Consider the following 21,137-nt stretch of genomic DNA (forward strand, 5'->3'; position numbering starts at 1 on the left):
ATTTTCCCTGAATGAAACAGCACAGCCACTAACATAACTTTAACATTTGTGCTAGTATCTGGCAAATATTAATCTGATCTGCAAACAGCTGCCAAGTCGTAGGTATATGTAGCTAGAATAGTTGGCTGCATTCAGTCAACCCAGAAACTTGATTGACTGGGTTGACCGTACTGCAGTAATACGCCAGACTAGCGAATAGTTTCAAGAGCGCCTTTTATTTTTTGCTACACCTTAGATTCAATTTTAGATAAGTGGCTCGAGTGCTGATGATAAAATGCAATGCACAAAAAGCTCGGGGCTTAAAAATGTGTAGAAAAAGGCAACCCCTTTGTTGTGATATCCATAAGTACTTATAAGGGAGCTTGTGTGCAGTAGCCAAGCAAACAGCGCAACCGACATTTCCACCTGCCGAGGTCTGATAATAAACACTGATAAGCTGCAAGGGGCTCGGCGTTTTCTGTGAATGAACCAAGCTGACAGCCAACCTCAGCCAAGAGCCAGCCTCACCTGTGCCACTTATCAGCGATGACCTGCGATGTGAAGTGTCGACGACACATTGAAATGACAATTTATGAATGCCGAGACACGCGAGCGAGAAGCGAGCCGTGCGATGATAATACAAAGATAAACAAAACAATGTGCTTTAGTCGGGAGTGCACGACGGAGAGGTACCCAGCAGCCAGCTCTCAGTTGCCGAAACAAACATTTGCCGAGGTAGTTATTTAAAAAGTGAAATATTCTAAAGATCAAGTTTATTTCGGTACTTTTTTAGCAAAATACATATTGATTAAGATTTTAGTGTTTGCTTATTAATGCAAGAATATATATCCGAAAATCCGAGCGTTCATAAAAAACAGACTAGATCGACTCGGCTTTTGTTTTACAGAAACAATATACCTACTTTATTCATTGGCAGCGATTACAGGGTATTGAATAACTACAAAATGTTATCGCATGAGACAGACATAGCTCGGCGAGAGAATTTGTGCAGAATTTTGGAACTGCGCATGTTTTTGTTTTCTTGGCATAAGCAAACACAGTTTGTCGACTACTCTCGGTGCTCAAATCTCTATCTACAGTTCGGTTTATTTTTTCGTGGATTACACTTGAGAGCAGCCGCGAGCGATCATCAGTTGTTCCCAGTTCTAAAGATGAACAAGACGCTTTGTTTATCCCTACTACTACGTGAGTTCAAAGATTAATTATTGTTCAGCTCAAGCTGATTAGTTGAAATTTACATAAAATCCAATAAGATGTTTACAGTTTTTGCTCGGGCTGGCGCAGATTGTCACCTTGGGCCTGAGGAGATCTCTCAGACAAATCGTCTCTTTGCGTTCCGTGGCGATGATCAGCTATATCCGCTGCGCTTGGATGTGGTGCGCACCCACCAAACGCTGGAAATGTTTTGCAGTAACCGGGATGTGGTGCACACCACTTGCCAGCAAAATGGTCGCTTAAAGCCGCCATTGCCCCTTAGCGATTGCAGCAATCCGCCCAAGTCGACGGTGGAAGTGGTTTCCGATGAGAGCTGCCCACATACCATGTACCGTGTGGGCTATAAGCTGAACGATCAACAATTTCTGGAGCTATACAGAAGTTGTTATGATGCTGGAAATCAAACGGCGCATTTTGTCAAACACCTTGTTTATCCAAGCAGGCTGAGTAGGTTGAACTGGTGAACACCCAATGCAGTTACATCTCAGATCCTTACCATTCTTGCAGACATAACTCGTCCGGAACAGGCCTTTACCACAGATGGCGTGATTAGCAGCGCCGGGTCCGCCTCCTTCCAGGCCAAGCACATATATTCGCGCTTCCAGGAACTGCTGGGATCACATCAGACATTTGTTAGCTCCCGGCGGGAGCTGGTATTTGATCGTGGCCATCTGGCCCCCTCAGCTGATTTTGGCTTTGAGCAATATATGCGTCAGACCTTTAAGTACATCAATGTGGTGGCTCAGTTTCGACGCATCAATCGTAGCAATTGGAAAAGCATCGAGAATTGGATACGCAAACAGCTTAACATTGGCTTTTATCCAGCGCTTCAGGTGTGCACTGGCGGATTGGGCGTACTGCAGCTACCGGACAGCAGAGGAGATCTGAAGGCGATTTATCTGGGCGCCAAGCGCAGTAATCCCATACCCAAATGGCTATTCAAGATTGTTAGCGACGGTGCCGGCACTCACCTCGCTTTTCTCACCTACAACAATATTCACGACGTTGAGACACTGTCACCGAATTGCCGCCAGGTTTCATGTCCTTTTTCCCTGCAGCTAATCCCTAACAGGGAAGCAGGCCTCAGCTTTTGCTGCGATCCTATCGATTTTATCAGAAAGAATGTACCCCATTTGGCAAAGGTCTGCTAAGATACGGACAACAGATCAGATATCAGTATTTGAAATTCTGATTAGTACATTAACGCTGTCTATTCCTTCGAATAAAAAATATATATATATAAAGTGAACATATCATATTTCAAAGAGAGTTTTGCATAAAAATAGTTTTAGTTAGAGCACTTTTAAAATTTGTTAAGTCTGCTCTGTAATTTGATCAATTTATTCAATAAAAGTTTAAATTCCGAATTACACTAATGTTTTATGCATTTTTAAATGCACAAAAATTTGTCAAAAAATGTTCAGTTTTCGGTTTCGTAAACCACTTTGATAGTTGTAAAACGACAAATTGAGAAATTCGATCAAAAGAAAATTAAGAAAAATGTCGAACTCTTCATTCCAATACCACTAGTAAATATGTGGAGCATTGTTCTTAAACAGAAAATTTCACTTGTAGTACAACATTAACAAATTGTCTGAAGAATGACTACCAATATAAGCCACAATTTAAATGCACAATTTAAATGTACTGTAGAAAATTTCATCAAGATCGGTTAAGAAACACAGCAATTATTAAAGAAAACGTATTTTGGCTTTCCTCGTATCAGCGGCAGCCAGCGCAAATTCCAAGAACTTCTGTATTTCTGAATACATGTACACACACACATTCAAGCGCGTCCGCTTTGAATTCTTTCAACAGCACTGCAATTGCGATTGTATTGTTTTCTGTGCTGCTTCTTTAATTCGTCTTTTTTTTTGCTAACGCTGAATTATTGTTGCAGCTGTTGAGTAGAGGCGGTGGCAAGTAAAGCGGTCAGTCGCGAGTTCGAACCCTGCCAGGGGAACTTTTTTTTTTTAATTTATCTTTATTACTACTAAAGCAAACGAGCGCGTAGCGCGAGCTGCACTTTGTGTTGGAAAAAGAGAGTTCAGGGTATCCCCTAGTCGGGATCTCCCGACTAGAACCTCTTACTTGTTTTTCATTTTAAAAGTGGAATAGTGGAATTTCAATTTAATTAAGAGTTGAAAGCCAAGCCCAATACACATTTAACGAACAAATGTTTATTTTTTGTCATTTGTACACTCTACAAACTACAAACAACCTTAACTAATAAGCATATTTTCAGTAATGAAAATTGCAGGAAATATTTCCGGTTACTTTTCGCAAATAATAACAAAACCAATTGTTCGCTTAAGTTAATTTTGATGTATGAATTCTTTTTGCAGAGATAGCCCTGACGATAAAAATGAAATTATATTAACATTATGGTTTCAAATCTTTTATGCATATGCAATATAATTTGGCATTTTTATCATTTATGCAGGTTGAGTCTTCCGCATAGGAATTTGTGCGACTGATTTTCTCCACATCAACGTCCACATTGTTGGTAACATTATTATAAACTACAGTTGCGAAAAAATCGGCGCTATTCTGTTGAACTTTGAACTTGGTGCGATAGAATGCCACATCAATTTTTTGGATTTCATGAAATTTCTGTTCTGTACCGATTTGAATTTCCGTTTTATGAATATAGCTTAAGGTAAGATTTGCGCAGAGGCTGCTTAGATTCTTTCCCCACAGATAGTCGTTCATGCGATCGATTACCCGAGGAGCTATGCGATCTGCCCAGTCAGCTGACAGCCTTTTATACGGCTTGCAGGCGCAATAGTGCTCGGGTATGCCAGCATCCGCACAGGTTCGCGTCGCATTTACAGGGTAGAACAACGATTGACACCTGGGACAGTCGTTGGCTTTGGGCAGTGGTGGAGAATTGGGTAGACCAGCTATTTCGGCGATGTGCTTGAGAGTATTGTGCAGATCAAAATTGGATGTCAGACGATTGCGGTTTGCCGTTAGGGCTTCAGCAAATTCCGGATATTGCGCCCGAAACCAGGGCGGTAAATAGATAAACATCATGGGCAAACGCTCCTCTAGGAATCCGCTGCTTAAATACATTAATTTGCCATACCGTGAGCCGTGATCAGAAAAGAATATAACAATGTTCTCATCGAATACACCCTCCGTCTCGAAGTCTAGTAAATACTGTAAAACAAAGTCTGCCATTTTCGAGGGCATAGCATAATCGTCATGGCTAAAACTGCTCGACCAGAAAAGGCCCCAAATGGGTCGTTCATTCACATAGCGTCTGGCAAATTCCTTTGCATAGTCATAAACATAGCTACTTTGAATTCGTCGCCCGATGCAATATTCAATTGTGCACTCCTCGCATTTCCAGATTTTCATCTCACTCTCGAAGGCTCGCAAAAGTGGTCTATAATAGTAATCGGTGGGCTGCATCACAAAGCCTGGCTTTACGTAGTTGAACGTGTTTATGTTGCACGCATCCTCCGCATAGGCTGTCATATATCCAGCGTCCTTCAAAAACTTCCAGATGAAGGGAATACGATCAAAGCAGCCTTTATTATCCGTATCGCAGACTGTCTCCTTGATCGTGTCGGGCGTAAAGCCACTAAGAATGGCCATTAAGTTTGGAAAAGTGTTGTCTGCAACCTGAGTATTGTATATAAATTATGTCATTTCCTTTTGATTACCTATGCATATATTTAGGAAACTCACCTTATTGTAGCCCTGCATCTCATACCAGCCGCTGCGCGTTAAGTATTTGTAAACTTTGGGCATGGTGCGTCTTAGATTAAATCTGGATATACTATCAATTCCAAACATTATGACACTGGGCTTTCGGTGCGCGGCCTTTGCTGGAGCTGCTTTCAGGGCCGGCGCCGCTTGTGGGGATGGCTTGTCTTGAATAAGCCCGAAAGCGTCTGTTTGCAGCACATTTGAGTCATTGGCTGCCTCGCTGCAGCCCAATATCATGCCCTCCACGTGCAACGGCACTACGTAACCCTGGCTGAAGTATATCCTCGGCGGCAGGCTATAGAGAGCATATTTGGTGTTAAAAATAACAAATAAAAGTAGTCAAAGATCGCCCCAGTATCTTAATGCAATTTATATGATTAATGATTATATTGTTAAGTGAAATATGAAACTTTAGGTAACACACACGTGATATGCCCAAAATTAATTTGAAGTTTGGGGCATATAACTTTAAAATTTGCTCATATTAATCATCATTGCGTTCTTACATTAATAATTTTTTTTTTTTTATATTTTGTAGTATTAAATTCTCCTTGGAGTGATATTTTATATGATAAATTGCAAATTTTGCAAGGAGCCGCTTAAAAGAATAAAAACAGTTTTTTTTTTGTAGACAATTAAGTACGTTATAACAAAAACCTTATTTTTATGATGCATTTAAATGCATTTTAAATGCTATAAATTGGGATTATCTATAATAGAACCACTCCAGAAATTGATAGAATAGTACTTTACTCGTTATAACTGTCGTGTTCAGCATATCGCGTTATTTCCTGATAATAACAATTATACTCAATTTCACTAGAATTAAGTATTTTCGCTGCGACACCATCATCAATATGGAGCACATATCGCCTACGAATAACATCGAAGATAGGTGTTACTAGATCCGACTCATTGGTACATGTCTCAAATACCATGGGCTTGTAGATTGCCATCACCTCCTGTGAGAAGGGATCAATGTATGGCATTTTACAATGTGGACTCTCCACATAGTACATTTGCTGTGGGAGTTCCGATGACTGTGTGTTGTCATCTACACCGGCGGTAATGTCTTTGGAATCTGGATCTTTCACACTGTCGCTGGGTCCTATGACTTCTTTGTTGCTTGTCTGCATTTTGTATATTTTGTTCCTTGTATTTAAGCCAATATCTTGATTGGTTAGACAGTATATTAGAAACATTGTTAGGAAACAGATACCGAGCCATTTAAAACGCGAATGAGAAATGGCAGAACCGAAATACATTTTGTAACTCAATTCACAACGCACCGAAACAGACTGTGGAGTCCCCGCAAAGGCAGCTCCGTAAACATTGCTTCCGTAACTTTCATTATCAGCAAAAACGTGGTTATAACTAGTGTTTTAGGGGGCTACTCAGCATTGAGAGGAATAGGTGTGAATCTGAACGCTGCAAAAAGTTTTGTTTACTAATTAGTAAATGCACCTCTAATAAATGAACATACGTTTTTGCACATAAGAAACAGACCTATGTATGTGTCTTAAAGACGTAACACCCTGTATGAAATTGAACCAAATTTACGCAGTCATAAGTTTTAACATGCCCGGCGCAAATAGTTGAAATGTTTGCATGTTCTGCTCGATAAATCACCCACCCACAAGCAGCTTCAGCATTGGCACACTTTCGATAGTGTGCGTAAACGAGAATTGTTTAGTGTTAATTTAACAGTGCGCTTTTTAAACGCTTCCTCTTGACAGCGATACAGATAAACAGTTCCAGAGAAATGTTTACTCACGTGAAGTTTACGCTTTTGGCTCGTGAGCTATACATGTATGTATGTTGATAACTAAATTGGTTGACATGCGGTTTTTGCAATTAAATGTTTAATTGTTGTTTTTAGCGTATTGCTTCAATCAACAGATGATTGACTAGCCGCGGTATTGTTGCATTGATACGCAGTATCTCCTTTGCTTCTACACCAAATTTGCAGTTTTCTTTAGTTTCAAATGAAAATATTTGTGCATTTTGTCGCATCACAGTCTCGTAAATATATTTTTTGTTATACACTGAACCCATTAAAAATGGTTAAAAAGGGTATAAAATACAGTATAATTTGCTTAGCTGCCTCGAGTACTTTGCACAGACATTCGAGGCAGCTATCCTAAAAAGGCAGTTAACTTAATTTATTTTTTTCTCCTAAAAGTGAATCGATTTCATAGTAACCTCGACTTTTTTAAGTTGCGGCCACACTCTTTAAATTACATTTAATTTAATTTCAATGCAGTTTATTGTAAAAAATCAACCAAAAATCAGCACATCTGATCATAGATGGCGCAGTTAACTTACATGATATTAATAGAAATTGGCCAAAAATTACTGCCTATAGGAGGCGCTTAAGTGCAAAATGCTGTTAAGTTAGATGCACTTAACGTAATTAATTTCATACAAAATTAGCTCTTGTTGCAGCGAAAAGAAAATTTCAGGCAGCTATCTTACCGATGCAGCTAAGTATCGAGGCAGCTAAGCAAATTATACTGTATATATATTCTTGAACAGCATCAATAACCAAGTCGATCTAGCCATGTCCGTCTGTCTCTCCATCCGTATGTATGAACGTTTAGTAGTGAAGCTGTAACTTTTGGCTCGTGAGCTACATATGTACGTATCTACATACACATGTATGTATGTTGATAACTAAATTGGTTGTCATGCGGGTTTTGCAATTACATGTTTAACTCTTTCCTGAAGCATATTGCTTTGATAACAGATTGACTTGGGTTGGTATTGTTGCATTGATACGCATAATTTTCTTTTCTAATACAGCAAATTTACTGTATTTTTTTGTTACAAATGCAAATGTTTGCACGTTTTGTCGTAACACAGTTCCTAAATACATATGTATCTATTTTTTAACATTCTACATACTTTCATTTTTCAGCATTTAAGCATCAAAAAGTAGATCCAGAAAGAGAAAAAAAAACATTTATAGTTAGTTATTCAGACTTACAACCTTTCGACTTAAAGCAAAATACCATACCGTTAAAAACATGTAGTTACTCAACTTATACATAGATGGCGGTTTGGCTGCACACACCGTGTCGCGTCAAAATAAAGTACTGCTGGAAGGAAGAGTAATGAATACCAAACAAAATACTGTTTTGGTATTTTTAACCTACGCCCACTGGTCACATTTGTTAATTTGAGGCAACATGTCGATAAGCATTCCCATGTGACTAAACATGTATACAACACCAAAAATACTAAAATATAACCGATTCTGTCTACAAGCTGGTATTTTTTGGTGAGCCCATATCGGGCACATTGTTTTTGGCTTAGTTGATATTTGAGAAAATTTGAGCGTGTCTGCGCGTATTTGCGGTGCGTGAAAATTATTTAAAACTAACAAATATGTAGTGAAATCATCGAAAATAAGCAACGCACATCTTAGCTGGGCCACTGTGCTTTGAGTTTGCCAAAAATAAATAAATAAAAATGTTGCTTTCGTAACGCGTACTCAGTGTGCAACTTTCCACCAAAGAAAAAGAAAATTATATCCTTGCCCACGCAGGATAGGCGTGCGAAGCAAACAGGAGAATAATACCAAGCCGAAAGCAATTTGCCGCAGTCACAACAGTGAATACAAATTGAAACAAATCTCTGTAAGAAATGCATTTGTGATTAAAATAAGTGAAATGTGCAGCATGCAACAACGCGTTGTAAAGTAAGAGGCAAGCAGAGGAAGAACAAACAAAACCAAACAGCACAAGCTCACAAACGCAACGTGAGCGAGCGAGCGAGTGAGCGAGGGCTAAAGCTAGCAAGAGAAAGAGAGCAAACACTGTGCACCGCCGTCGCCAGCGTCAGCGTCGGCGTCGGCGTCGCGTCTGCCGCTCACAACAAATTATCGTTTAATTTCTTTCGTTTTTGCACAAACCCAAAGCGGGTGACTTTTATGCCTTCTGTGCAAGCGTCGTTGCAGCCACCACCAACCACCCGCGAGCGCCTCTTATCAGCCATTGATAACTGACGCCAGCAGAGAGGTCACCGCTCTGTGTCATGTTTAGCTAAAGGTAAGTCTATCAAACGCCCACACACGACCTCGGGCTTAAAGTCGCGTAGGAAATGAATGCCAATTGTACGTAGAATTAGCCAAAAACACGTTTGCCAACGCTCTTTCACGTCTGCAGCCAATTAAAGTTGCAGCTAATAAAAAAAGAGTTAAAAAAGTTAGTAAATACTTTGCAGTTGCACCGACTGCGCAATACTCTCTTCACTGTGTTATAAAAATCGCGCTATAAAAGTGGATTTTCGAACTTTAGGGAATCAACGGTGATCATCTACCTTTCACATTTGGTAATTCCGATAGTCCTTAGCCTTACAAGAGCAATGTAATGAATGTTCTAATTGCCAAAACCAAACAGTGCATACTCTTCTTCTTTTGGCTAAACAGAGTATAAAGAGAAAATTATAAGCGGCGCGCCGGCTGCTGCTGCACTTCAGCGCTGCTCAAAGCCAAGCGAACCAGACAGCAACAAAAACAACAAAACTACTACAAAGTCGTGTGTGAGTGTGCGTGTGTGTGTGTGTGTGTGTGTGTGTGTGTGTGTGTGTGTGTGTGTGTGTGTGTGTGTGTGTGTGTGTATGTGTATATATAAATATATATACAACAAGAACTCGACGCATACTTTAAATAGTTGATGTAACTGCACACAATGTTCTCCGTTTGTGGCTTTATTTTCATTTCTGTTATTATTTTGATTTTATTTTTTTTTTTTTTTGCCCTGTGCCGGCAACTTTATGAATTAAAAGCACAACAATGCGCCCTGTGCCACGCCCCAAAGCTTTGGCATAGGCTCGAATGGATCGCATGGCATGGGTTGAGCTGCGCAGACAAAGCGCCGACAGCGACGCGACGTCGGCAACAATTCTGGATGATATCAACAGCAACAACAAGAACAAGAATAACAACAACAAACATCAACACTATGTAAAAGCTTCACTAGAACTCGGTATGAATCAGACACAGACGAAGAAAAGTTAAACAAGCATTCGCTAATTTGGGCATGCTCGACTTTGAGACATCTGTATAAATCGAGCTGATCTCTTGATTTTGCGGCCAATTTTTGTTTTTCCAAAAGTTTTTTTCGTACTTTTCCCACAAAACTTCCAAAGGGGCAAGCGCTGAAGAACGAGAGAGAAATCCTAAATAACTGAATGGCAAAAACAGAGTACTTTTAAATTCTACTTCGGCAACAGAATCAAAAAAATACTGAAATCAGATCTGTTTGTCGTTTAGATAACGTTCTGTTTAGCTCGCTTTTAATGTTGTAGACTCTAGTTTGTATAAATTATTTTAATCAATTTAAGTATAGGCTAAAAGTATATATTAAATCACAAAAAGCTTAAGTTTATTGACTTGTTTAGGCCTCTTTTTATACGCTTGCTTTTTAAAAGTCTTGCTATATTTATCCTCCGGGCAACTACCATTAACTTTACAATGAACAATACTTTTACTGGTAACAATATCTATGCGTTCAATCTATTTATTAAATAAGTGGACTTGGATTGGATAATCCATAAATGTCAGCCGGGACGCAGACCTTTTTAGCATACACTCACCAGTTTTTGGCGTTTACAGGGTATATGGAAAAACAGCAATGACTGGCTGCCTGGCGCGATGACTCTGTCATAAATTGCACTGGAATTCGGTTTAACGGTTTTGTTTGTTACATTTGGACGTTTGCGCAATTGACGTAATTGCCAGACCAAAAGCCAGAGCCACATAAAGTCAGACCTGGCCCAGACACACTACACGTGCTTGTGTGTGTGTGTGTGGGTGTGTGTGTGTGTGTTTGGTTAGGGATGTTTGCCTGTAGCTCCGACTCCGACTGTCTTGTCGCCATTCAAGCTCAAGAGCAGCTGACTATCAGACCCAGACCCAGACCCGTTTTTCTCTCGGCCTTTTTCACATTTTGCATTTTCATTTGCGTTTTGCGGTCGCGCATTTTTCCACGTTTCTATGCTGCTTGCCAGGAACTTTTCATAATTTGCTGTGCGCTCGTTTTATTTTTTATGCTCTTCTGCGCTTTCTTCGCGCATTTTGGCAACACTTGTCCCTCAGTCTCTCGCTGCACGGCTAAATCTTTAACGAGCTGCGTACAGTTTAAAGCTCCTCGAAAAGTTGCAGAAATCGGCATCAGTGTTGCGAAACGCTGGCAGGCAATTTGTGGGGACCTCAGTCATTAAAATTTCATTACCCACTCAGGCCAGGGCTGTGCATTAAAATTTAACCACTCGTCAGAACCCTTGTAGGCAGCCACTTAAGGACACGGCTGCAAATTAATTGAATTGACAAAACCAAAAACGAAGATGAAAAAAAAAGCACAAGTATACTTGCCGCCAGTGCCTGCTAGGGATATACCCTGCAGCTAGGTGCGCAACATACCTTCGCAATTAGTTGTGAACACTTGAGGCAGTGGCTCTGCTTCTTCTTGTTCCTGAACCAATGCTATGTAAGATTCTTCACTTTTTTGTTAAAATCTCATTTTTATTTCACTGCTTAAAATGGAGCTGGGTTCTGGATAGACAGCAAAAACCAAGGATAAGCCTCCCAAAGTGCGTTTTCTATTTTAACATAAGGATGTGAAAGAGGTATATCCTGGTCAAATATTCTTGATAGATGGGATTAGGGTTTCTAGTCTTATATTATTCGATTTGTTCTCAAGCCCCGGGAATCGCTATCTATAAGTTTTGGGCAAAAACAAAACTCGTACTCGTATAAACAGAAATTAGCATATGGGCTCGAAAATGTCGATGAAATTTATACATATGCCCCAAGCAAAAAAATTTATAATATAATTAATGCGTTGTGGGTTTGGGTACCGGCAGGTCCTTTAATGCCTCAAATGCACGCGAGCAGGACACAAGGCCTGAGTCATTCAGTCATTCAATGGCACAACTCATAAACTTAAATGGGTTGTCGTTGTTGTTGCTGCTGATTTGTTTGTTGTTGTCTACTGGCCCAGGGTCAAGAGCTGTTCTAGGCAACCCGCTGGCTTTTCCTGGTTGCCTGGAAAAAAAAAAGAAAAACACTTTTCAAACGAGTGGCCTCTCAGCGCTAACAACTTCATTCGAATTCTCGCAGCGTGTGCTCATATATACATACATGCATGCGTACATGTTTGTGTATGTGTGTGTGTGTGTATCTGTGTGTGTGTGTGCTAATGAGCGGCACTTGGGCCGCCCTTAACCCATGTTAGCCGAAAGCCAAAAACCGCGCAAAATAGGCGTGCCAAATGCGCAGGTAGCACTGCAAAGTGTGACGACACATACATTTTACGAGCACTTGACAACTCTATAAACAGAGCGCTTATCACTCTTGACACTTCATCCGATCCCGCCCCCGACTCCGGCCCCGCCCCCGCCCCCGCCACCACCACCGCCTCTGCAACCGCAGCTACATCTGCAATTTAACACATTAAGCCGTAATTTTCACACGACTTTAATGGCGCAATTTCATATCTGATAGCTTTAAGCTGCTCTGACAGACGCTCTATGCCGAGCGCGTCTCTCCAAGGCGCAGATATATATACATATATACATAAATAACGCAAGGAAATTGCAAAAGGAAAGCACTGACCACGCCCCCTGCTGAAGCCCCCGTTGGCTGAAAACAACTGGCAGACAAAGTTTTCGCCTGTAAAAATTGCACAAAGCGTAGCCAAGCTGCTCTGTAGCCAAGTGGCTGCATTTTTTTCTATTTTTATGTGACCTAAGAAGTGGGTATTATTGTTACAATGTGAACTATGCAGCGCAACGTATAAGCAAGCCGTATTCTAGAAAACGGGAACTCAGTTCCTGAAATGCTTTTCAGAACAGCTTGGATATGGGATGAACAAAGCCTCAATCTGAAAAATATATATCACAAGCAGCAGCTGTGTTTTGGCATAACTAATTTATTTGAAGGCATGTATCTTTTGAACCAGTTCGCCAAATCAAAGATATAATATCTGTCCCTGATTTTGCTGCCAACTGATCTTAAGCCAAATTTACAAACATCTTACCATCTTACCAGCTTAATTTTCCTAGAATGATCCAATCTATATAAGATAGATCATATACCAAAAACTAGCTCAAAGTATGGCTTCTTAACTAACGTGAATGTCCCAATCCTAACTAAAAACTGGGGTGAATTGGGTTTGGCCAAAAATATATTTACAAAATATATTTAAATATAGAGCTGAGCACCTGAACTGCTCTCAAAGTGATCTCTTTGAATCTTATATTGAACTCTAGATGATACATTTAAGCATATTAATTGAATTACTTACCGAGCTCATGCATGAACTGATTTTGAATCGGTTTAATGTGTAAAAATATATAGAGTAATATTAATATGAATTCCAAGAAAATGATTACTCCAAGCATTTTTTGAGCACTGACTCAGTTGTGGCTGCATTCATTCTTCTATTGTTACTTGGCATATAAAGTATGTATGTCGATAAAGATAAAGTATAAACAAGTGTATGTGCACATTAAACTTAAAAAAAAAGAGCACAAATATTTCATTTTCTTTGGAACTGCATCCACACGAAAAGACCAGAAATAACTTTTTCTTTCACAACTTTTTTTTTTTGCCTCCAACTCTCTAGTTGTCAAAATTGCTTTGACGTTTTATTAGTTTTGGCCGGGCTACACTTCAGCTCTTCATCATCCTCTTGAACATCGTTCCCTGCATCATCATCGGCATTGTCATCATCATCGTGTGCAATAAGCTAAAGAAAACTCGTAAAAAAAAAAATGGGTTTACATAACATCAGCTGCTTCAAATATTGAAGGATGCTCGAAGTGAGCGAGCAAAGTTGGTGTATGGCGCACTTCTCTTCAGACGGCGCTAAAAATAACAAAAACAACGCAGCTCCAGCGCTGACCAAAGCGAAATGAATACCCACTGTGAATACATTCATATTCGAAAATAGTTTGCGGCTCGTCAAAAAGCCAGTGACCGCATTAAATTTTCTACGACAAACGTTTTGGAATAGTTCCAGGCAGCCGCCTGGAATGAAAGCAAGACGATGTCGGTGTCCAGTCCTAGCCTTATCCCAAGAGATTTACGTGCTCTCCTGGTTTTCCGATACTCTTTCGCCTATTAGGGCTATTCTAACAATGCTGTTGAGCTTGGTATGCGCCAATGAAAAGTTTAAAGTAGTTTGAATAAATATCTTGAAATTAATAAATATATATATTTTCATTAACTTTAGTATATTGAAAGGGAATCAATTCCTTTAATAATTCAGAATATTTTGAATAAAAAATAAATGATGATTATGTATCATGAAGTGCATTCGTGTTTCGGTGCACCTCGGAACAATATCTTTGTGGTTGTTGTGGCAAATGGAGCACAGAGCTGCGACTCTCAATGAGATTTGTGCGGCTATTTTTGTGGCCGCCGCAGCCACGGGCAACAACTATGACAAACAGTTCAAAGGCCCATTCGCAGTAGAGCTCTTCAATGTTTTTCCATCGCGTTTCCATTGCTTTTCCCCAGCGCTTTTTCAGGTTATTTTTTTCATTATTCGGTGCTTTACGTTTTCGAGTTTGTTATTTGTTATTTTTAGCAGCGCTCGGGACGCGCCCAAAACAGAGAGGCTGTTCCACATGTCGGACGTGCTTTTGGAGCATACGTAATAATTAATTCAATGCAATAAACCGACAATTTGGTCAGCTGGCCGACCGACCGAAATGGGTCAGCAATTGTGAGTGACCCGACCCGTCAGGCGAACTGTCTTCCTGTCTTTTGTGCTGCTGCTAGCTGATGGACATAATGATGTTATCGATGGTGATCACGCCCTTTCGCCTTTATTTTATTGGCTCGCAAATTGCAGCAGCAGCCGCTTGTGATAACTTATCGACTTGTTATTAGCCGAGGCGCACAAATTACCAACGTTTGCAGCTCATATTTGGCCAACTAAGACACTGGCCCGCCCACCCGAGCCACACCCACTTAAGTCGGCTAAATTACTTGCCAAAGCCAAACGACGTCCAGCTTATGTTCTACCACCCTACCTTCCCTCAAATGCTGCCCCTCCATTGTTTTGCTTTGTAATTTAACTGATTATGAGATTGTTGACTTGTACGCCGCCGCCGCCGCCGCCTTACGCGCCAAATGGGGAAGTGCCGCAGCCGCAGCCGGTGTCGATGACGATGACGATGTTGGTACTTTGTGCTTAGTGCTTGGTCCGCTGCTATATATAAAGCACTTTTACGCGTCTTCAATGTGTCTTCTTATACCCTATCCACAAATACAAAGCCTGGTGTACATACATTTCTGGTGTGATTGTATTGACTAGCTGACTTTTATGAATAAGACATATGATTAATATGTATATATTTTTTATGACTCAAATATTCGACATCTTAATAGATGTGGTTCTTTATATATCTTTCGACTAAAACCCACTTTGAGTAAAAGCTGTTTGTGTTAAACTGAGAGTTTTCATTATTCATTTTACTATCGTCTTCTGAGTTAAGCAAATCAAACCGATTGGAAAAGCATGTTACTTAACAAGAATTAGATCGTTAAGAGTTTTGGCCCATGTATGTAAATAAAAACACGAGCAACAAGTATCTTTCGTATAATTTAATTGAATTAAGTCAATAAGTAGTTCTGCAACACTTAGTAAAGTAATTTTATGCACCTCGCGCCAATTAAGAATAATACTGATTATAAAGCATTCTTTCAATTCAATACTGGTACTCTTTTGTTCTATTCTCGATAAAGATATTGACATAGAGATCTCTTGACTAGACTTTCAGTTAGGAAAGATATTTGCAATGCATTATTTTTGGGAATATCTCGATTAATTATTTTGGTTTTTCTTAATACTTTTGCATACGGCATAGTTAGAAACTTTTAATTTTTGTTAATCATTACTGACTAATCAAGAAATGTTTTATTTGCAAGAGGTATCTTATAGTCCTGCACTTTTCGACTGCAATTTTGGCTTACTTGTTGTCGCGTCTTGTCTTGTTACTGTGCTTTATTTACATTCTGCTTTGGCGCTGCTCTTCGTCATGGTCAATGGCCGACGCATGGGGTATTAAAGCAGGCAGCGCTCAAGATGATGATGATGACGATGATGATGATATTGTTGTTTCTGATAATGATGGTGATGACGACTATGCGCTAGGGTTATGATATAATCTGCGGTCGTCCGACGTCAGCGACTTACTTGCCTATGAGCATTTCATCAGCTTTGCTCCTCTCCTGCGTTTGTTTGCAATACGCCCAGCCCCAGACTCGCACACACTGACGCACTCACACACACACTCAGACACACACACATGATGAGCACTTTGCAGCTGCCAACTGCAGCTAAATTAAAAACGCACCACGAGAAATGAAATGGCAGCAGTTTAGCTAACGGCCCCTCAAACGGACGCGGTATCAGCATTTCCAGTTTTGTGTTGTATCTCCGCCGAGCAAGATAAATGCAAACGACAGCAACAAACAGCGGCATCAAGGAGGGAGACAGGGGGGGGGGGGGAGGAATATAAAGTGTAGACCTTGCAGGTCCTTTTAAGCTGCACGCTGTAATTTACATAACACTCACTTGCGCTTAGTGGCTGACCCAAATTTCGTAGGCAGTGCAGCCAAAGGGAAAAATATGAGTGGAAGCCCGTGTGTAATTAACTCAAAGAGGGGCAGAGAAAGGTAGAGAGATGCCTACCACAAAGGTCAGGGATTTTTTGTTGTTGTTGTCCGACTGCAGCCAGTGAACAGCGCACGGTGAAAGCGAAAATATTGTAATGGATTTCTTTTACATTTTATTTTCCACTTGAAAGGCAGCTGCCTTTGAAACAGGTTGTTAGGCTTTAGTCATTGTGGAGCACATTGATAATAATACAAGCCAACTGAGTGGAACCGAATGCATTTGCCATGTGTATACTTAGTATGCAGGAGGTGGAGATTTTAACTAACTAATTAAAGCTGCTCTAGGAGCTTTTAGTTGTGGTATCTTCGGATTCGCAGCTAGCAATAATACTTATATTCAAAAGACAAGTGGCATAGAATATTGAAATGAAATACCTCAAGTGTATTTAAAAATAAGTAATAATGATGTATTCGAGGTTGGCCGATAAGTACCTAGCTTCAAGCCTATGTGAGATTATTTCACCTTCATTTAATACCAATATGCAAAAAAGCACATGTAAACACAGCCAAACACACATTACGCAGGCTGCATGCATAATAAATAATGTGTTTTTTGTCTGTTGCTTTTCAAATTTGAAGGGCTTGATGAAATCAATTCCCTTAAACTATATTCTATATTTTGTATGGGGATAGTGCGTGGATAGCCTCATAGTTCGATGGATTTATCAAGACTAACAGACACATGTCGTGTGTGTAGGAGAAATATATATTCCTTTATTAAGTTTAGGTTCGGGATTGCTATTTAAAAAGTCGCATAACCGAAACATTAATAAACCGGAGCTATCCATTTATTTTTACTTGTATTACGTGAAACAGATTAGCCCGTCTTTCTAAAGCAATTTTATCCCAAACAAGCATCATTTAACTTCCTCCACTTGAACTGCACCTGTTTGTGGAACTTTTCACATATTTGTTGCAAAAGCAACCGATGCCACATGCAGCCCACAAACAACAACCATCAATTTCCCCCAGTTGCAATCGCAACCGGCAAACATTTATCATCGATGCCAGCGCCCCCACAATTTACGCAATGGAAAGTATTTTATGTGTGTGTGCGAGCCAAACAGTTTGACCCAGCCAGCTGATTGGAATGCCACTGGCTAGGGTTGCCTACCCAACTGCTGGTATTATGTGTGTGTATGTGTGTGTGTGTGTCGTTGCTTCTTGCTAGTTTTATTGGGTTTGCTCCCAATTGCTATGGTTGCATTTCGGGGTCGTCTTTGGGCGTGGGCGCATGATGATTAATGAATGTTGTTGCATAACACACGACAACAACAAAAGCAGCATCAACTGTTGACTATAAGCACAGAGTTGCCAACTTTGGCTGAGTCATGAAATCTGAAATGCACCACTTGCAGCAGGGCAAACGTATATTAAAAACTTGAATTGCCATAGAATTAGCAAGGACTTCTCTTGTTCCATGTCCTGGCTGTCAAGTGTGTGCGCTTTTCTGCTCAGCAGTTTCCGCCTGTAAAAGTTTTGGAGTGTTGCGAAAATCTTGCCATCCGCTCTGTCGAGATTCGGGCCTGGCATTTGGGCACGCCTGTCAGCATTTTGTCGATTGGCATTGTAATGGCTTTTCCGGGAGCGGAGGCTGGCCGGCAGGCAACTGGCAGCAACTTTTAGTTGCCTGTGACCCACATACGTCTGGGCACTTTATTGTGGTCCACTTGCAGCTCCTGGCAGCCATTTTAATTGCTTTGTTTTATTGCCGCAATGAAGTGCAGTAAACCTCCAGGCACAAGACCTCTCCTTTCTTCCTGTACACTCAAACCAAATGAAATATAAATGGCCGATGGACCGCTTCGCGGCGCTCTCAAAAACTAGAAGCACGCTCAAAGCTCGAAAAGTTGAATGCCTTTCAAAGAGGCATTTCAGCCAACATCCCCTCACTTTAATTAGCGGAAACACAGAAATCGCGCAAACATGAGCCACATTTAGCGTTATGCAAATTTAAAAATAAACACAACCAATTTGTTGACTTTTGCTTATTTGCCGGCACTTATTTATGTTAGCTATATGTGTCTTTGCACTTATATGGCTAGGTATTTATATGTGCCCTAAAAAGACGATATATTTAGATAAATACAATTCTTTATGCCTCATTGCGTTCTATTTGAATATACATAAAGCAAAATATACTTGACAATTAATCGGAATTTATTATATCCGCTGATGTTCGCTCTGTAGTTTTGTATTTCAATATTATGGATAAGTATTTCAAAGGATTTGCTCGTTAAACGTTTAAGGATGACGCACAAGGAAAATGAAATGCATTGCATCATCATAACAAGAAAGGGAGAAATCATAAGAATGAGTTGAGAAAGAAAGACTGAGATATGGAAAGGGAAGCGATGGAAAAATGAATAGATCGATTACAAAAAAGATGTCACACAACAAAAAAGATGCATATTTGTGTGTATATCGAATCAATCATTTCAACCAACCTTTACATTTTTATACAGGGTATAGCTACAACTAACAATTATGGTTATAAATGTTGATTTAATATATAAGATTTCAACGCAACTGTTAATTAGCGCCAAAGCGTGCGCCCAAAGCAGTCCAAAAAGGCAGCCACAACGACGACGACGACGACGCCGTCAGCGACAAACCAAATGGAACCTAGTAAAAAAGCCAAATGAAGCGTAAACAACACCAACAGCAACAACAACAATGAGGACAGCAAACAAACCAAAAGTTGTATGAATGAACTGCTTTGTGTGCGTGCGTGTGTCTGTGCGTGGATGTCATGACGTGCCACGCCTCATTCCGGCCTGACCGACGGCGCCACTCAACTGTTTGCCGGGGCTTTATGAGCTTTGGCATGTGCACAGCTGCCGGATAAATCGTAATCAGTTGTTGTTGGCGTTGCTATTGTTTCTTGCTATTGTTGTTGCTGGTGGTGTTCGCATTGGTGTTGTTGGTGTTGGTGTTGCTAAGCATATGAGATGACACTTTGGCTAATTGCTTGTGCCAATAGCACTTGGCCAGAGTCGAGGTCCCACAATACCCGATGAGCTGCATATTAGATGGCCCTTAAAGTGGACACTTGTCTCCAAATAGTGTGGCAACATCGAAAAAGATGTGAACCGTCGTCAACTGCAAAAGTGAATCATAATTGAATTGTTATAAAGTGCTTAATATACTCATTCATTCAGTCATTCACTTTTTACCTGGCACTTTTACCTGAGCTCGTCAATTGCCTTCTCTCGCTTCCGTGTCATCCACTCAATTCTCTGCTCATTGGTCACTTCAATTATGATATTTCCATTTTGACTTTTATTCATTTTTCATTCTCTTTATTTGTCGACGTTGCTCTCCAGTTCGGGTATTTGCTTCCGTTCTCTGCAAACTTGGCACTGAATATAATTGCCATCAGCTTTGCCGCATTTGAGTTAATTGACAGGTTTTCGGATTTTTGCCTGCACTTGGCGCCTCGACCCAACTCCCATTTGCTGGCCACGGTGTGCGGCAATTAAATGCAGCGACCACCTATTTTGGTTTGATGGCCAAATTTGCAAATTTGCAGCGCCAATCGAAGCCATTAAATTTGACAGAGTGCATAAAATGGATTTTATGGTGTCTATGGTCATGTCTGTCTGGTAAAACAAGCTACACTTTATTATGTCGTGTGTTTGCGCGTGTGTGTACGTGTGTGTACGTTGGTTGTGCTAATGTTGTTTGCCAACGCATTAACATGGCTCGCCAATTGGCATTTACGTTACGCATACGCCACGTGTTCGCGCTCTATGTGTGTGCTTGTCTCTCTCTATATGCTAGTGAGTGTATGTGTGTGTGTGTGTGCATTTTGCCAATTATCTTGCAGTCTCAAGCGCACTAAGTGTCAGCATAAATAATTGACTAACCAAAGTGCCGGCTGACGAGTGTCGAGACTCGAGAGCCTAGTGCCGACTGTCAATCAAGACACACACACACACATAGATATATACAAATGCATATATATATATATATGTAGGTCGGACTTTGTAGCGCATGCAAATCTTATCGAATTGACATAGTTGCAGTCAAGCCGGAAATTTGATTGTAATTATTTGTTATATTTAACACAAAACAAGTTTCTATACTAACTGCACATCCGTTCAGACGCCCGGCCAGAAACCTGTACCGTTTGGCCAAATTACTAACTGTTGTTCGCCGCCCACTGGCCAACAGCTTGAAACAGACTTATGGCCCACTGGCATTGGAACGTGAACCTGATTAGAGTTAAATAGTCGCCAAGACTTTTCAATGAAGCGAAATTGTGACACTTCCAATGGGGCGTATGCGTAATAATAATAATAATATACCAAGCGTCATAGCTAGAGGCAAGGCACACACCAGCGACTAGCGCGAAGTGATAACGGCTTGTTATTGATAAGGTGCACTTGTTTTGAGTTCATTGGCTATCAAACCAACAGTAGTCGTGTCGAGCAACGTTTTGATAATGACAAACATTGCCATTCAATTTAATTGATTAACGTTTATGTTAAATTGAATTGATTCCGATTCA

General features: G+C 40.4%; 3 protein-coding genes across 5 annotated transcripts in view; 2 read left to right on the forward strand and 1 right to left on the reverse strand.

Annotated features, from left to right (window-relative positions):
- Positions 1-1,014: 1,014 nt before the first annotated feature.
- LOC135436283 (uncharacterized) lies at positions 1,015-2,585 on the forward strand. The gene is made up of 3 exons (XM_064693847.1): positions 1,015-1,185; positions 1,264-1,662; positions 1,723-2,585. Exons 1-3 carry the CDS (start codon positions 1,152-1,154, stop codon positions 2,364-2,366), a joined length of 1,077 nt encoding a protein of 358 aa, XP_064549917.1. The 5' UTR covers positions 1,015-1,151; the 3' UTR covers positions 2,367-2,585.
- Positions 2,586-3,375: 790 nt separating this feature from the next.
- On the reverse strand, positions 3,376-6,248 carry LOC135436863 (uncharacterized). The gene is made up of 3 exons (XM_064694621.1): positions 5,686-6,248; positions 4,912-5,227; positions 3,376-4,845 (listed from the first exon to the last, which is right to left on the reverse strand). Exons 1-3 carry the CDS (start codon positions 6,195-6,197, stop codon positions 3,598-3,600), a joined length of 2,076 nt encoding a protein of 691 aa, XP_064550691.1. The 5' UTR covers positions 6,198-6,248; the 3' UTR covers positions 3,376-3,597.
- Positions 6,249-8,245: 1,997 nt separating this feature from the next.
- The window catches only part of LOC135437229 (uncharacterized), a 35,348-nt gene continuing 22,456 nt past the window's right edge, over positions 8,246-21,137 (forward strand). The window contains exon 1 of one of the 3 annotated variants that reach the window (XM_064695120.1): positions 8,246-8,981. The gene's annotated coding sequence lies outside the window, so the exon portion shown is untranslated. The remainder of the gene's footprint in view (positions 8,982-21,137) is intronic. The other 2 variants (XM_064695117.1, XM_064695118.1) reach the window with 2 other exon arrangements.

This window comes from Drosophila montana, unplaced genomic scaffold, assembly GCF_035044405.1.
Source record: "Drosophila montana isolate Dmon_TW-CO22-7 unplaced genomic scaffold, ASM3504440v1 contig_3733_1, whole genome shotgun sequence".
Taxonomy (NCBI): domain Eukaryota; kingdom Metazoa; phylum Arthropoda; class Insecta; order Diptera; family Drosophilidae; genus Drosophila; species Drosophila montana.

Bases quoted from the DNA above. Each gene is read 5' to 3' on its own strand.
- LOC135436863 (XM_064694621.1), bottom strand. From the start codon at position 6,197: ATGTATTTCGGTTCTGCCATTTCTCATTCGCGTTTTAAATGGCTCGGT. The intron at 5,228-5,685 runs GTAAAGTACTAT...TGCTCTCTATAG, and splicing joins GAACACGACAGTTATAACGA to CCTGCCGCCGAGGATATACT. The intron at 4,846-4,911 runs GTGAGTTTCCTA...TACAATACTCAG, and splicing joins AGATGCAGGGCTACAATAAG to GTTGCAGACAACACTTTTCC.
- LOC135436283 (XM_064693847.1), top strand. From the start codon at position 1,152: ATGAACAAGACGCTTTGTTTATCCCTACTACTAC. The intron at 1,186-1,263 runs GTGAGTTCAAAG...AGATGTTTACAG, and splicing joins TTGTTTATCCCTACTACTAC to TTTTTGCTCGGGCTGGCGCA. The intron at 1,663-1,722 runs GTAGGTTGAACT...CCATTCTTGCAG, and splicing joins TGTTTATCCAAGCAGGCTGA to ACATAACTCGTCCGGAACAG.